The following is a 15,644-nucleotide window of genomic DNA, read 5'->3' on the forward strand; positions in this document are numbered from 1 at the left end:
ATAACACGGATATTTCAAAAATTTGACACATGACCTGATATACAGAGTTATTCCTATAGTATATGTATAATAATATAGGAACCGTCATCAGGACTGGGGAGTAAGAAATCACTGCAGGTACCACCACAACCAGCACATTACACACTGCCCGTCTCTTCAGGGGTGACTCAGAGCAGGCTTGGTTCCCCTTGGTGGTGTGTGCAGGGCTTTGTTGCCGCAGGGACCGGACCACACCCCCAAGGCAGGCGACCATTATGAGGAAGAGACAGGAGATGACGATGGAAAGAGGTGTCAAAATGGCTATCATATCATCAGTTAAACCTGTAAAAAACAAGGACATGAAAATGGCAGTTTCAAAACATTAATTCCACTTTGGAGGGAAGTTGATTTCTGAAATTCTTCAGCCAGTTTTAGTTACAAGTCTGTCTGCATGTTGGAAAATGAAGGTAACTTGTCCTTTACAAAATACCGTGAGTTTGACTTGAGTGGGGGAACTTTGCAGCAGTCTGATTTGCCAGTTGTACTTGCAATGACATCATGGCATTCTTTCCTCAGGATGGTGAAGTCATGACTTGCCCAATTACCCCTCATTGACTAGTACTCCATGAGGTATGAGGAGCGAGATTGGTTAGGGTTAGGGTACGATTATCAGGGCAAGCCAATCAGAGGCAAAGTAGGGCGGGTCGTGCCTTAAAACACAGTCTGTGAACCTCGTTAAATTTTGCCTTCACGTTCATTAATTGCAAACACACATTCAGTTCACCATTCCACCAAAAACATGAGCATGCTCAGTGAACATGCTCTTTTAGCTCTTTTTCCTTATATTTTTTTGGTGTTGTGTTGTATATTGCTGTGTTGGCTGCTGCTGCTGCTGCTGGGAGATAAAAACAGAGTTTCTATGCTGAACTCTTTACCCGACACTTACCTGCAGCCACACAGAAGGACAAAGTGACACACCACACCACAGCAGAAACAGCCATTCGGTACTCCCATTTCCTCAGTCTCAGGTACAGCACAGGCCTAATCACCGCCAGGTAGCGCTCAAAACACATACATGCCAGCAGCAGGGGGCAGCCAATCAGGTTGAACATACTGAAGATGTCTCTTACCTGAATCATTGGATTTGTTATGTTGGAACCTTGCCAGGCAATGTCTGAAAAGTCAGGTGAACAGACAATTACAGGACCATCATACCTTTCATTCTGTTTACTTCCTTGTGTCCTATAGTAACCCCTTTCCCACTACTTCCACCACCTGATCCTCCCCACCCACTCACTCACCTGCTTCCCATTTCCCCTAATCAGTCTGATAGTCTATATACTGGTGCAGTTCCGCTACTACTCCACCACATTCTCTAGTTTGCATCTACTCTACTCATTCTCTAGTTCTTCACTAGCTTTGCCTGTCCACCGTCTGGTCTGACTAGGCTCTTGGGGTTATAGTGAGGGTCCTGTCTGCCACTGGAATCAAAACCAGTCTCCAGTAGTGTTTACCTGAATGACTGCCTTGTTCACAAGTGTGATAAAACAAGCTGACAGGCACCATACACAAGTAGATAAAATCCATCGCAACAACATTCAGCCCTAGAACCTGAAAGACACACAAGGTTCAGACACAGGGTTAGGTCAGGTTCAAGTTTCTGAAAATAATGGCGTATGTGTATTGTGTTTTTTGCAGTGTTGTAAAAAAAAAAAAAAAAAAAAAAAAAAAAAAAAAATTAACAGACATTCATCGCACTCTGTGATGCCCCTTGACCCCATAAAATGTCTTAATTTACGGATAGCCCAGCTGAAACCAACAGCTGCATGACATTGAATAAAACACCTGGGAGCAGGTTGGGAGCACTGTACCTACCTGTGAGGCCGACAGTGATTTCCTCTCTCGCAGAAAAAGCCAAAGCAGGGCAGTGTTAGCCACCACCCCTACGATCAGGATAAAAATGTCATTGACAAACCGGATGCCATTCCACGCTACTTCACAAGCGTTCAAGATATCTTCAATTGGCTTGGTGGTTTCCTTGGACATGTTGCTGAAAATCTCAAGAGGAGAGGCTGGCTTGCTGGAAATTTCTCATGCAGTGTCACACCAAAACAAATCCTGCCAAGTCAAAGAGAGTGATGATCATTAGCTTCATCCTGTGTCAGACACTTTTGGAATGTAAGAGGAGGTACACTAAGCTCTATATCACTGACACAGTCCTGTCTGAAAATGTGGAAAATTGTACGTCTTTAAATCTTACTCATGCTGCTGTTTCTTCCTGTCTTGCATTAGGCCCTTGAACACACTGAGAGGCTTATTCATGGAAGTAGAAGAGGCTTTGTGCACATTTAGAACTATCAATATTGTGGTGCATCCCTGCTGAGTTTTGAGGGTATTTTCAGACTTTCAGCAGATGCTCTCAGTGGCTCATTTGCACCACAAAGGTGCTATAAGTGCAGTAATTAGAGTGTTCTTTTGTGGAAAGAGATGCTGCTATTCAGTTCTTTAAATTTTTCATACATTTTTCAGCACTACAGATGTTTTGAAAAGGAGGCATAAATCTCAAAACCTGGGAAAATACAACTAGCTAACATGTTTTGTTGTTATTTGGTTGAATTGACCCTTTAATTTATCTTCGTTAAACAAGTCCACTCATCTCAAATTGGCCTCTCTGTAGCAGCGTCTTATGCATTGTTTTTTCCTAATCGAGTTTTGAAAGTTTTTACTTTAAGCTGTTAAGGTGTGAAAAGCTTAAGCTAAGCACAAAACTCAAACGTACCTCATTGCAGGTCTTCTTTCTCCTCTCATCTCATTTGCAGCCACTTTAAGTCGCTTCTTGCTTGCATGCAAATACACATCACAACAATCAGTAGAGCAGACCAAACAAATGAGCAGGTCTTGATTTTCCACCCTTGAGTGCAAAGATGTCATCTTTGCAGTACGGGTGATTTCCATTGCTTGCAGTCTGTATGCTGCCTAATTTTACTGCCAGTTTTCCTTTGCATGCAGATCGTGCTCGTGGTCACCCAGTGGAATGAGCGCTCACCTATGATGTCCATCCCTCTTATTTAATCAAAGGCTGTAACTTTTAGCTGTAAAACTTTATCTGTTGAATTTCATGCATTTATTTGTGTATATTTGTATGTTTATTCAAGAGAAATCATTGCAAAATTGATTATGCATGAATGCATGATGCTCAGATTGACTTCAGCCTGGATTTAATGAAAACTTTTCTTTTTCATCTGTCTTTTCATTTGATAGAAAATGCTACTTTCCCATGAATGACACTGGACCAAATGTTAAAATTTTAAATGATTCCCTTCCACCATATTGCAACACTGCAACTTTATCACATACTGTATTTCAATTTACCATATTATTTAAAAACCATACTGTTGCTGCAGAAACTGAGAGGAAGCCATCTTTTATTTAGGTGTTATTCAAGTCCAGTGTGAACAGACAAACCACTCCATCTTCCTCCTGCGTCATTGTCGCTCTGCAGGCAAATGAGGTCATCTCCTCATTTTCAACTGTCATGACACTATGATGAATTAGGTCTCTTTTCTCTCCTTCCTTCATCTATTTCTTTCCTTCCTTCATCTATTTTTCTCTTTTTCCTCTTTTCTGCCAGAATAGCACACACTGAAAACACCCACTGTGATCTCTTCAACTAAACAAAAGTCTCTTTATTCAGCTTTTATGGCAGTCTTATTATTATACAACAGATAGTTTAATAATAACAGTAAGAGAAACACATTTAGGACTGTACAGTCCAAACTGTTTATGCCCCCCCTGCCTTTTCAAAAATGTAAAGTGCAGATTTGTTAGTGTGTCTACTCAAGTCCTCCTATTAAAAATAAAGAAAACCCCCACAGCATGAGAGTAAACTGACTACAACATTAAAGGGGCCCTTGGATAGATGATGATTAAAAATGCATGTACATACAACAAGCAAATAATAAAGGTTAATTATCCATTTAAAAACAATAATATTTGGAGCAAAATCCACATTGGCTTCACAACTGCAGCCAAAGCTAAGAGAATTCAAGTGATTCAGAATTCATAGGTCGACATGGTCCCGAAGTTTCTCTCCCTCCCTGTTTGAACTTTTACATATCAGTGCATTTCTGTGCAGTTTGCAGTGCAGCGAGGACAAAACAGCAGCCTCACAGTGTGTCTGACGACCTGCTTGCTGTAACTTACATACAGAATCACACATGAGCTTTTCTTGATATTGACAATCAATTTTGCACGGCTGTCTGCGATTAACAACTTATTGTTTCAACCTGGGGCTCAAACCAGACATGAAGGAATTCAAGTTGTGATAATTATTATTTGACCCAGGTCTAATTTCCAGTCTGCATTCCAGTTCTGTACGTTCCACGTTTTCCTAAATCCATCAGGGGCCCTGAATGATTTTGACAGAAAACCAGCCAAACTGCCATCATCATAAAACAAGCTTTTGTCATCAATAATTACGTGACAGAATGAGTTGCTTCGGAACAGACAGAGAAAAAGAAACAAACACAGACAAAAATATTACGTTTAGTTAACAAGTTTCGTGAGAAAGGATCAATTGAATGCGATTGCTGCATTATTAAATCCATACAAACAGCAGAAAATGGGCTGCATTCAGTAGCTGCAGCCTTTAATCACAGTGTGTTTGCTACACATAAATCCCTATCGCCGCTCTATTTTCTCCACACAGTGCAGGGAAATTCCAGGACATATTAACAAGAGCTGTAAAGTGACCCAAAACCTTTCATTACATCACATGTGAGATTTCAGAAGTTCATGTTAAGCCTTTAGTTTTAAAGCAAATATATATATATATATATACATATGCTGTATATATCTGTCTAGATAACTTTATGTGGACCTCAGGAAGGCTGATAAGGATCCTTTTCCTAACAATAAACTATTTAAAAAATTAACACTGCTGAAAGATTTGAGCTGCCTAAACAGTGGCGGCAGCACTCCTTCATGAACCTTCATCGCAGGTTATTCTTTCAAAAATGTCTTGTCTTCATAAACTTCCTGTGTTCCCTTGTTGACCAGCTACTTGAAGTTTTCTTGTAATTTCTGACGGCTAAAAGAAAGCAAGACTCTCTCCAAAGAGTTCCTCCTGTAGAGAGTACAGCAGCAGAGGTTCAGTAAGAGTGAAGGAAAAGTTCCAGTGTTCAGTTGTTGTTGAGTCCAGAATGCAGGAGAAGTTCAGCGAGCATGCAGTAACTGGGGGTGCTTCAACACTGGCTGCATCTCCATTAGTACACCCTCTTTTCATGTCTGCTTCAGGACATGGAAAGTGGAAGACACAGCTACTGCCATGGCCGCTGCGGTGTTGGGTTAGGGTTGGGGTAGATAGGCGCCGGTGTTGGGTGGGGGTAGGCGGGCACGGCTGTGTTGGGGTTGGGCGGGTATGTCGGGGTAGGATACTGCGCCATTAGGTGAGGTTGGCTGTGGGCGGTTGTGTGGGCGGGTGAGGATGCAGCGGAGGAGGAGGAGGGGAGGTGGAGGTAGAGGGGGGCAGATGGAGCAGAAGGGGCAGAGGGCGCTGTCGGAGTCGGGACCCTCTGCAGGACGACGTGCGGGTAAAGCTGAGACTCAGAGCGGTAGAGTCCTGGCATGGAGGCCTTCAGCAAACTCTCCTGACTCCTGAAAGACAGAGCGAGTAAACAGAATTATTTATCCTATTCGTTTCCTGATTGGCTGTTTTATGGTCACATGGGGCAATGTCATATACTTTGGTATGATATGCTCTTGCATGATAATATTTGGTGCTGCCAGTTTACCTCTGGTATCCTCTGTTCTCATATCCACTGAGTCCTCCAGTCAGATAGAGGGGGCTGTCGGGAGCCAGGCGGGGGTTCATCCTCTGGGAGAGATGGAAGATCTTGGGAGGAGGGAAAGCTTCCCACTCACCCTCTTCTCGCTCCAACCAACACTCGCTGCGACGGGCCGAGCGCTTCTCTCTGCGCCTGAGGAGGGGAGAATTGTTTCATGTTGGTAGTCCTCATAAAGCAGGGGAAAGTCAGAGAACAGGGGGTTACAGCACATCGAGGGACCCCTTTCTCAAGCCCTACCTGCTCCGTCCCTCCTTCTTGGCTCGGTCCCGACTGGATCGTTCCTGCAGGCAGCAGATGAGGAAGGACAGGGACATGGCAAGGATGACGATGCCACTTACCACTGAAGCCAACACAGCCACTCTCAGACCGCGGTCCTCAGGTCTGGGGATGGCTGTGGGGGAGAATAAAAAGATTTATTTTATCAGCAGATCTGCAGGAAGTGACTGTCAAGTGGTCAGCGGTGGCCCTTGTGTTTGCAGTATTTTGACCTGGATGCCTGTACCAACAACAGGGTGGTGACACATTTTCCATCAGTAGTTGTTGGTCCGCCAGAGAGGATGGGTGGTGCTATTGCAACAGACTCCTTCTCATTTGTGTGTGAAAAAGTGTACTTTCTTAGTCAGCTAGCATAGCAAGTAAATGGTTACTATGGCTGACCAAGGAAAGATCAGGTACTGCAGATAATGAAACACAGGTTTGGATCTCTAGAAATGAAGTTTAAAAAAAAACACCTGTAATTACTGCTTATCACCATAGGTGGCGCCAAAGAGGGCAAAATGGAAAACTGAGATTGCTTAAAAAGGTGTAACATCATGTCTCTCCTCCTGACTGAACAATTTACAAATTTTAGCAATACAAAGAAAATTCCAACATCTTAAAAAACAACCATTTGTGTACATTCCATTTATCGCTCTAATAAATTCTGGGATAGATAAAAATAGTTTTCCCTGTGCAGTACATTTGACCTTTTCTCTGCTTTTTGAATGCAGTAAAACTTCTGTTCTATTTTCTCTCTCTGGTCAGCAAGAGGTTCATTTCCCACAATATGTTAGCATTTTGAGAGGAAAAGTGAGACATGTTCCCTGAGCACGATAAGCTGCCGTGCACCAGCAGTGCTTTACATGCAACCTGCAACCACGTTTCATGCATAGCAAGATGTGAGCAATGAGAACTAGACCAACCATTGGAATGGAGCAGCTCATACTGAATGCAGGAGAAAATAGCCGCTGCTGTGAACTAAAAAACTCACTTAAGAAAACCGCTCATTTGGAACATGAGTAATTGCAAAGTGAAGCTGAAAATCTGCTTGATTTTCCAAATAAACCTGCTTAAACCTCCTTACCCTCACAGACAGGCAGGTAGTTGCTCCACTGCGGCTTGCCGTTCCTGACATTGCAGTAGATTTTGTCGCTGCCAACCAGCTGGTATCCCTCTCTGCACCAGAAGGCCAACACGCTGCCAATGGACACGCCTGTCCCACTCTCGACATAGAAGGAACCGCGACGTGGTGGTAGGACAGGGACGCAGGACAGACCTGAGGAGAGAGGAGACGCAACAGAAAGTCACTTCACTGATCAAAGAGATTGAGAGACACATAAATATCGAAGATTCACGAGAGCTAGTTCCTGAAATTATATAGTTTAACATTTTGGAAAATACATTTTCACTTTCTTGCCAAGACTCAGATGTTAAGATTCATACTACTATCTATTTTTAGGAAGTAGTGACTGTCTTAGTGACTTTTACTTTTGGACAGAACCAGCCTAGCTACTTCACTCAGTCTTTGTGCTAAGCTAAGCTAAGCTAAGCTAACGGGTTGCTGGCTCTAGCTTCATATTTAGCATACAGGTATGAGTGTGGTATCGATCTTCTCAGCTAACTCTCAGTGGGAAAGAAAAATCAGTGAAAATCTCACAATGTTGAACCATTTCTTTGCAAGACTTTGTCAGAAAACGGTGCCAATAGTTTTTTCAGCATTTTCCGGGATCTCTGCATGTTTGCTTATAATCTGTGGGTTTTGTTTTTGAGTGAACGCAACATGAGTGGAGTTATTTGAATTTTATCACTCTAGAAAAAGCAAAAATTTGTTTCCTTTGTCAAAAACCTGCCTTTCTTCTTGCTTCATTCAATTTTTTGTCACATCCTGGACTCTAAATTGACTGTAAACAGGCCTAATGTTGAACGTGAACCACTGATAACATTTACTTCTAACACACTCCATTGTAGCTATTGGAATTTTTTTATCTGTGTTGAAAATGTAAACTTTATCAACTCTAAAAGCCCCTGTTCCATTGTCTCCGTTTGCCTCTTTCTACTTCTCTCTCCCACACTTGTTTCTCTGTCTTCTCTCTGTCTCCCTCCTGTTTCTTGTCAAACACAGACACAGCTTAGTCTGTTCAATGCTGAGAGCCTGAGATTAGCAGTTACACTGGATAGACAGACAGAGAGAAAGATGGAGAGCGAGAGAGACAGAGTACTATTTTTATCTTCCTCATGCTACAATACGCAAATACATCTGAGGTCTCGTGATGCAGCGGCTATTGTAAGACTGTGCTGCAGGGATTTTTGAGCCTCACAGGAAATCTCATGTAAACCTACAGCGTCGCTGGTTGCTCCAAACATCCCTCAAAGGATCTTACTCAAAGAGAAAATAAGTGTGATTTACTTCTGCACCATAGCACATGATGGCCACATGATATCTGCAGTGGGTCCACGGGCTTATTGATCAATGCTGATGACTCAGCAATTACTTGTGATGACAAAGGATAGCTGCCCAATAAGAACTACACAAACCCCATCTGTCTTTATTATAGGAGGAGGTGCAATGCATGTATTGACTGATTTGGTGAGGTGCATTTTCGCTTGAATCAGCGACAGAAGCAAACACTCACCAAATCAAGTTACACCATATCCTCCTGAGACCCAGCCTATTCATTTGTGTCCTCTGTAGTGGACATTTGGTTTTGGTCTATATCTTTTGACTCATTTGAGCTACCATACTAAGTCCTGATGTGCTCAGTAGAAAACACCCTGGCCTTTCCAATCTCATGTGTTTTGGTGGGATGAGGGGAACTTTTCATGTTTTCATGCTGAGACAAAGTGGAGACTGCAGCAAAATGCCAATGCCAGGAGAAGAGAAAAGATAAGTCAAATATTGTTAAGCTATTGTTTGTTTGTTTTTTAAACTACAGTAATCATATATTTTCTTGTTTATGAACATGTCAGGAATCATAAATTGGATTCAGAGTTTAATTAAACTTTTTGTTAGGAATAGCAATGTTATGAATGTTTAATAATGTCAATTTTGTTCAGTAGTTCAACAAAAGATACAGGCCAAATGTTCAGTGTCATTTCAAAAATGGATTGACATTTTTGTTTTCTTGTCAGCCTTTTATGATTTTGTTGTGTGATGGTAAAATCCTTCTGTTAGTCCACTACAGTGGGCATGCTGTAAAATCTAAACAAAAAATATTTTTCACAAAATTCTAAATTGTGATTTGTTTTAGCTCCAAAGAGGAAAGAGAAATCACAAAAAAAATTTGAATTGAAAGATACTTTTTTTCCTTGGTTCTCAGGAGGATATAAACATCATGCTACTGTGTGTGAAAATCAGTTGTTTACCACAGCTGGATGATAATTCTCTGTGGGTCTGTCACTAAGAGCCACCTTATACATGACACAAAGCCATTTTTTCCCATTGTTGAAATAAAAATCATGATTAGCGCAGCTTAAAAAGAGCTTTTGATTTTAAAAGAAACAGAGAGAGAAAAAAAATAAGCATGGTGTTTGCCAATATGATGTTTTAATGAGTAGCAGCCAGAGGGGCACGTGAGGCTGCAGTTTGCTTTGCTGTGTCAGTATTAGTGTAAGCTCTCTCTCCCTTTGTGTGTGTGTGTGTGTGTGTGTGTGTGTGTGTGTGTGTGTGTGTGTGTGTGTGTGTGGAGAGAGAGAGAGAGAGAGAGAGAGATGTCATCCCACTGTAAGACCCTGTGAACATGCAAGCTGCTCTCTGCTGATTAGGAGCGACAGATGGGAGGATTTCTGCAGCAGTAGACACAGAGAGGGAGAGGATCCTGTGATCCTGTGCGAAGATGACAGCATCCCCTCCGTTACAAACACACACACACATAAACACGCACGCACATCAAGGCACACACACCAAACACGTGCGCAATGGGTACAGTGCAGTGAAACAAGGACAAGCTGACTTTTTAAAGGGGAAACTAAAAGCCATCCTGTTTCCCTTAAGAGACCTTTTACCGATGCTACCACTGTGAGTGTGTGTGTGTGTGTATTTGGTGGCTTCCAGCTTAGTCAAAAGCTCAGAAAGTGTCCGATACCTACAAGATTCTGTTCAAAACATCTCTCTTGATACACATCAATGATTTTTTTCCCCTACGTTTGGCTTTTGCTCAAGCAAAGATGCTGAAAAACCCAAATCCAAGCCTCAAACTCAAACAGGTCTGAATGTTATTTCATTTGTTTGAACAGAATGTATGAAGTTAACTGGGGAATAAAATAGCTAGATTTGGAAAACTGTGCATGAAAACCGGACGTAGAGGTGTGAATTGATCTTATTTGCCGATGCCAGTCTCCTTTCTTTGCTTTCAGTGTGAGAAGACTGTTGCTGCTTGAAAATGAAACATCACTTGAGAGATGTAAATCTCTCGGTGAAAGAATACTAAGGACTAAAATTAGCATTTCAATGAATCCAATATGATATTTTTTAATTAAACTGAGGTGCTTTTAATTATCATCTGAGATTCATCTGGTGAGTTTATCAGACCTCATTACAGTAGCAGGAGCTGGGGTACAATGATCTGTCACTGAGACTCACACGCGGCACAGAGCAACACAGTTATCTATTTACTGACCGCATGGAGATATTGATCATGATCAAGTTCAAGGGAAGGTTAATAAACTTTCAGTGTCATTTTCAGTAGGACTTCATTGGGTTTTATAGCATTGCTTGTTATATCTACAGGAGAATTAGTAAACAGTGTCCTAATAAGAGCAAATCTGTTATTTGCTGCCAAGATAATAATAGACACAAACTTGCTCTGTAGCTGTTTGTCATAACTTTGATGTTTGGTGCTGTAGTGTCCTATGGGTTATTTGAAATTTTGCACTGAAAAGAGGTGCATGTAACTCACTGTGGTTTCATCACGACCATCGTTATAAATAATTTTATAGTAATATCGGTGTATGACATCGTTATTAGCCATTAACAGGCGTTATAGCTCATTATCTAAGGTATATACAATACTTATTCTGGAAACTTACACAAAGTCATAGGATTTGATTCTTGAATGCACCTCCTAAGCTTCCTCTCTCTCTCTCTCTCTCTCTCTCTCTCTCTCTCTCTCTCTCTCTCTCTCTCTCTCTCACACACACACTCACACACACACACACACACACACCTGCCAAACAGAAGCCTTTAACTCAATAAAGGCAGATAAAATATTGAACATATTACGTGACAGTCTGTGCTTTAAGATTCTGGCTGAGGTGCTTTTTTCGCTGGCTGTTGCCACGCCACAGCAGGAAACTTGTCCCCATCCCTACAAACCCCAAGACGCAGAGGTAACACCCGCCTCCCCGTGAGTCGACATGCAGCGAACAGAGGAGAGGAACAATGACCCCCTCCAGTACAGCCCAGCATCCATACAAAACGTGTTCACTTTGCTGTGTTGTTCATTTTTCTTGACTTCAGTTTGGATGCAAGTAAAGCGTGTTCTGTACTGATGCCCAGGTCGTGTGTTTCACACACAGAGAGGACACTACATCAGCTCTGTGTGTGTATGTGTGTGTGTGTGTGTGTGTGTGTGTGTGTGTGTGTGTGTGTGTGTGTGTGTGTGTGTGTTGACTCTGTGCTCTGTTTGCTCTTTCATGTTGGTTCGGTGCCATTCAGAAAGCCTCTCTGTCATTGTGGAAACTGTGGGTTGCCAGTCAAAGTGTCCAGCTGCCAGCTGGGTTGTCATACACTTCTGGACACCCAAACCTGGCAACCCGATGCCGCCGACCAAGCATCCACTCTGCTGCATTCTTCTCTAAAACCTTCCCTGCTTGCCTCTGTCAGGGAAGCACTCGGAATAGTTTGTGATTAAATAAAGATTAGGCTCTGTGCATTAAAGATTCACACACATACACGTTCACATGCACAGAATGAGTGAACAGAACAAATACACACTCGCGAGATGCACCCATGTCAGACACATACATGACATAATGCCAGCATTCCCTGCACAAACACACATATTTGTTAGGACCTTTAGTCTCTCTATTTATTTGTTTGCTACATAAACCCCAAATGTAAGACCTCACCCTATAAAGTGATCATTGATGAAGAAATGCTTTGCACCCTAATATTCCTTTAAAGAAAGCTGAAGCATCAGCCTCCCTCGCTTTAGCTGGTGTGGTGACACAAAATCTCAATTTAAATAACATTAAAATCTTGTGTCTTTTGCCACGCTGGTGGCCAGATGACACATCTTGATTAGATGGAAAGATTGTAATCCTCCAACATTTGAACAATGGATTAGGGACATGCTGTATTTTATTAAATTGGAGAAGATTAGGTACACTGTTAGGGGGTAAGCTGACAAGCCCACATTGATATGGCAACCGTTTCTTGTGCTGTTGATGTGCAAGGCTCTGATAAATTTATGGTTGAGGCAAATCTTTGCTGTACTGTCTCTGTATGTACCCAGGAGTGTCTTTCATATGTGTTAGTGCTCACAATTAAGATTATTTTACATTATTTGTATATTTCAGTTTCCTTGCCTTGTTTAAGTTATATATCCTCTAAATGCTATTATTGGTGGGGGGAGCGGAGGAATATTTATCAGTCCAAATGTGTTTCTGCAGTGAATAGTCAAAGTGGTAATTCTTTAGTGTTGGATTTTCATTAAGTCAGAGGACAGATTAGAAAAGAAATGGTCCAAAAATGTGAAGAAGAAGAAGAAGAAGAAGAAGAAGAAGAAGAAGAAGAAGAAGAAGAAGAAGAAGAAGAAACTGAGATACCGGTATCCAGACCTGTAGCCTTATGTCAGTCAAGCTCCACTGGATCACATTTCCCATAATGCAGCTTACTGTAACTGCATCTTTGTGTTAGACTCTCCCTGTCTGCCTCAGTCCATGGCCATATAATTAACTACCCACCACAATTAGGCTGATTTTGATGTGCGAAATCAGTGCAGCGCCCCTTTAAGTACAGTGTTGATCATATTTTTTTTTTTTAAGTTTTTGCTGCACACTGGAAAGGATGAACAGATCTCAGTATTTTGAAGCAGTGTCAGTTAATTTTTCCGGCCACTTGGGGGCAGCAAAACAGACTCTAAAAGCAACATTGCCATATTATCACATAGTAACACACAGTTGATTTAGCAAACATGTTAGCAAACAGTTGCTTATTTGCACATCCAGTAGGCACAGAACAACATAATCATTCAGAGTTTGTCTAAATGAATAATAATAATCTCTCTGTGTTTCTGGCCATCCAACAAATCTCAGTCCTACTTTATGTCACTCTCCTTTTAGCTCTGTTTGGGTCCCCACCAACTCCTGATGGAAGTATCAGATTTTTTAGCTGCAAAATTCTCCTGATCAAACCTGTTGGCTAACTTTGCCTGTTTGGTGCTGAGCAGGTACAGTAGAGTAAATTTAAAACAACTGCCTGCCATGATGAGAGCGATAAGACTGAACCAGAGCATTAGCATTGCATGTATCAAACCAAAACAATGAACTGAAAGATGCTGAAACGGTAATTCTCTGCAGGTTCCCCTCTAAAATCATCCTGTTCCACGCTACGCATCATTTGATCCATTGTTAAAATAAAAGTCTTGATTAGTGCAGCTTTAATGCTCGCATCTCTGGATTGGATGTGCTAAATGAGCCGCTATCTATGCGTTTTCTGTATACACACAAAGTCTATTTTTAGTTGATATGAGTGATCTGTTTTAACATCAATTTATTAACTTGAGGATGTTTTATGTAACAGCACTAGACTGTCTGCTCTCTTTCAGTAAAGAAAGAAACACAGCAAAGTCAGAAACAGAAAGAAATTAGAAAAAGACAAACCCTGCAACTGTAAGTTAGACGTCAGCTCAGCAGACTGAGGGAAAGTCTCTCCCTCCTCCATGCTTGGTCAGTTTTCCCTGGATAAACAATGGTTAAAAATAAATTCCATCTGAGTCAGACTTTACCAGATGCTAAAAGTCTCAGTTGAAGTTAATGAAAGATGGCATTCTTGGCTGATGGCTGACTAGCTTCATCTTGTTCCCCCTTGTGTTCCTGTCTGATTCTTCTCCTTCCCGAGTGTTTTTTGGTCCCTTTGCTCCAGCTGCTCCAGCTGTATGTCATCTGCCCTCAAACAAACATCATGCCTCTCTGTTCTCTCCATCGGTGTATCTATTTCTGTGGCACCTCACTGATGCATGGTATCAGAACAGATTACCTAATCCCCCCCGGCTCTCGTTCCGCTTGCATAGTGTGTGTGTGTGTGTGTGTGTGTGTGTTCCTGTGCAAACACATAAAGACATGCATCTTTGCTTCAGCCATGCATTTATGCTTGTATCCAGTGAGTCCCAAATGCTTAGCAGACTGAAATGAAGTGACATATGTATAGTCCCATTTTGAGGGTTTATTTTTTGGTTGAGACTTTATGATGACAACATGCAGAACCCAGAGGTAGAAGCTGAAAGATAAGCGAGGCCTCCTTTGGCAGCTTTGACAGAATCTGACTGAGGATAATCTGTCCAGGTAAAAAGAGCAGGAACAATAGGCCTAATTTAGAGCTACAGACATCACTGATTGACTGGTTAACCTCACTGACATGCCAGAAGGGACTAATGCTGCTCTCAAAATCTTCAGAGAATAGACTTGGCTGAGGCCAGATGTTCAATGGATGCCATGAAAATCAAAAAATAAATTCTTGGCACAGAAAAACTAGCACATTTGAACTGAAAGCCTTCATCAAAGTTACATGTCAAAGGCACACAAGCTCTTAAATTCCACTTTCTTTTCTTGCGTGTTCAGCCACAGTGGATGTCACTTTGTTCCAAATGGGAAAAGGCAACGAAAACTCACTCTGACATTCTGGAAATGTAGGAAGTGACATGAGAAATATGCCGCGAAGTATCATCTCCAAAACCCCATTATTACTAGAGGAAATTGGAAATGACAGAGCAAGAGCATCTGATGGGGATTTCTTTTTTTGGGGGGGACATTTCGTAGCATTTCGTGCACATAGCAGGCTAGCTGTTTCCCCATTTCCAGTCTTTGTGCTAAGCTAAGCTAAGCTAAGTGGCTGCTGGCTTCGGCTACATTTCTACTGTACAGAAGTGACAGAATGATGTGAGACATGAGAGGTGTATCGGTGAGACAGAGAACACCTGTATATTGCTTTCATTGATGAGGCTAAGCTTCACACTGTGCCAAAAACAGTTTCGAAGAGATTTTTGGAGGTGTTTGTCTTTGCTGCCTGCGTCACTTTCATTCCTGCAGCCATTTAGTCGTTGCCATTCAGCTTCAACCGTCAGGCCGGACAGGGAAGGCTCATTTCAGACAGGGACTTTGTTCAGTAAGCGGTGCTAGTTTTAAGCCGTGGGAAGGTAATAATGAAGTTGAGTCACTGCCAGCAGCCATATTGGATTGACAGGCAGAAGACAGAAAGAACTCTTTGTCTGAAGCCAGTAGGGCTCAGGAGTGACGATAGTGTGTGTCGATGACAGAAATACCCCTGGCGCTGAGAGTGTGTATACGTATGTGTGTGCTCTTGACTGTACATGTACAGTATGTGCCCCCACAGAAGTTCCTCTT

At 41.9% G+C, this 15,644-nt stretch overlaps 1 protein-coding gene across 1 annotated transcript in view; it reads right to left on the reverse strand.

The window, feature by feature from the left end:
• Positions 1–3,640: 3,640 nt before the first annotated feature.
• LOC139350820 (sushi domain-containing protein 3) overlaps positions 3,641–15,644 on the reverse strand; it is a 31,107-nt gene continuing 19,103 nt past the window's right edge. Inside the window, exons 5-8 of the mRNA XM_070992431.1 lie at positions 7,168–7,359; positions 6,063–6,216; positions 5,772–5,957; positions 3,641–5,634 (exon numbers count right to left, since the gene is read on the reverse strand). Of these exons, the coding sequence (XP_070848532.1) occupies positions 5,298–5,634; positions 5,772–5,957; positions 6,063–6,216; positions 7,168–7,359 (869 nt within the window). The 3' untranslated portion in view covers positions 3,641–5,297. The remainder of the gene's footprint in view (positions 5,635–5,771; positions 5,958–6,062; positions 6,217–7,167; positions 7,360–15,644) is intronic.

The sequence above is a fragment of the Chaetodon trifascialis genome, chromosome 22, assembly GCF_039877785.1.
Source record: "Chaetodon trifascialis isolate fChaTrf1 chromosome 22, fChaTrf1.hap1, whole genome shotgun sequence".
NCBI lineage: Eukaryota > Metazoa > Chordata > Actinopteri > Chaetodontiformes > Chaetodontidae > Chaetodon > Chaetodon trifascialis.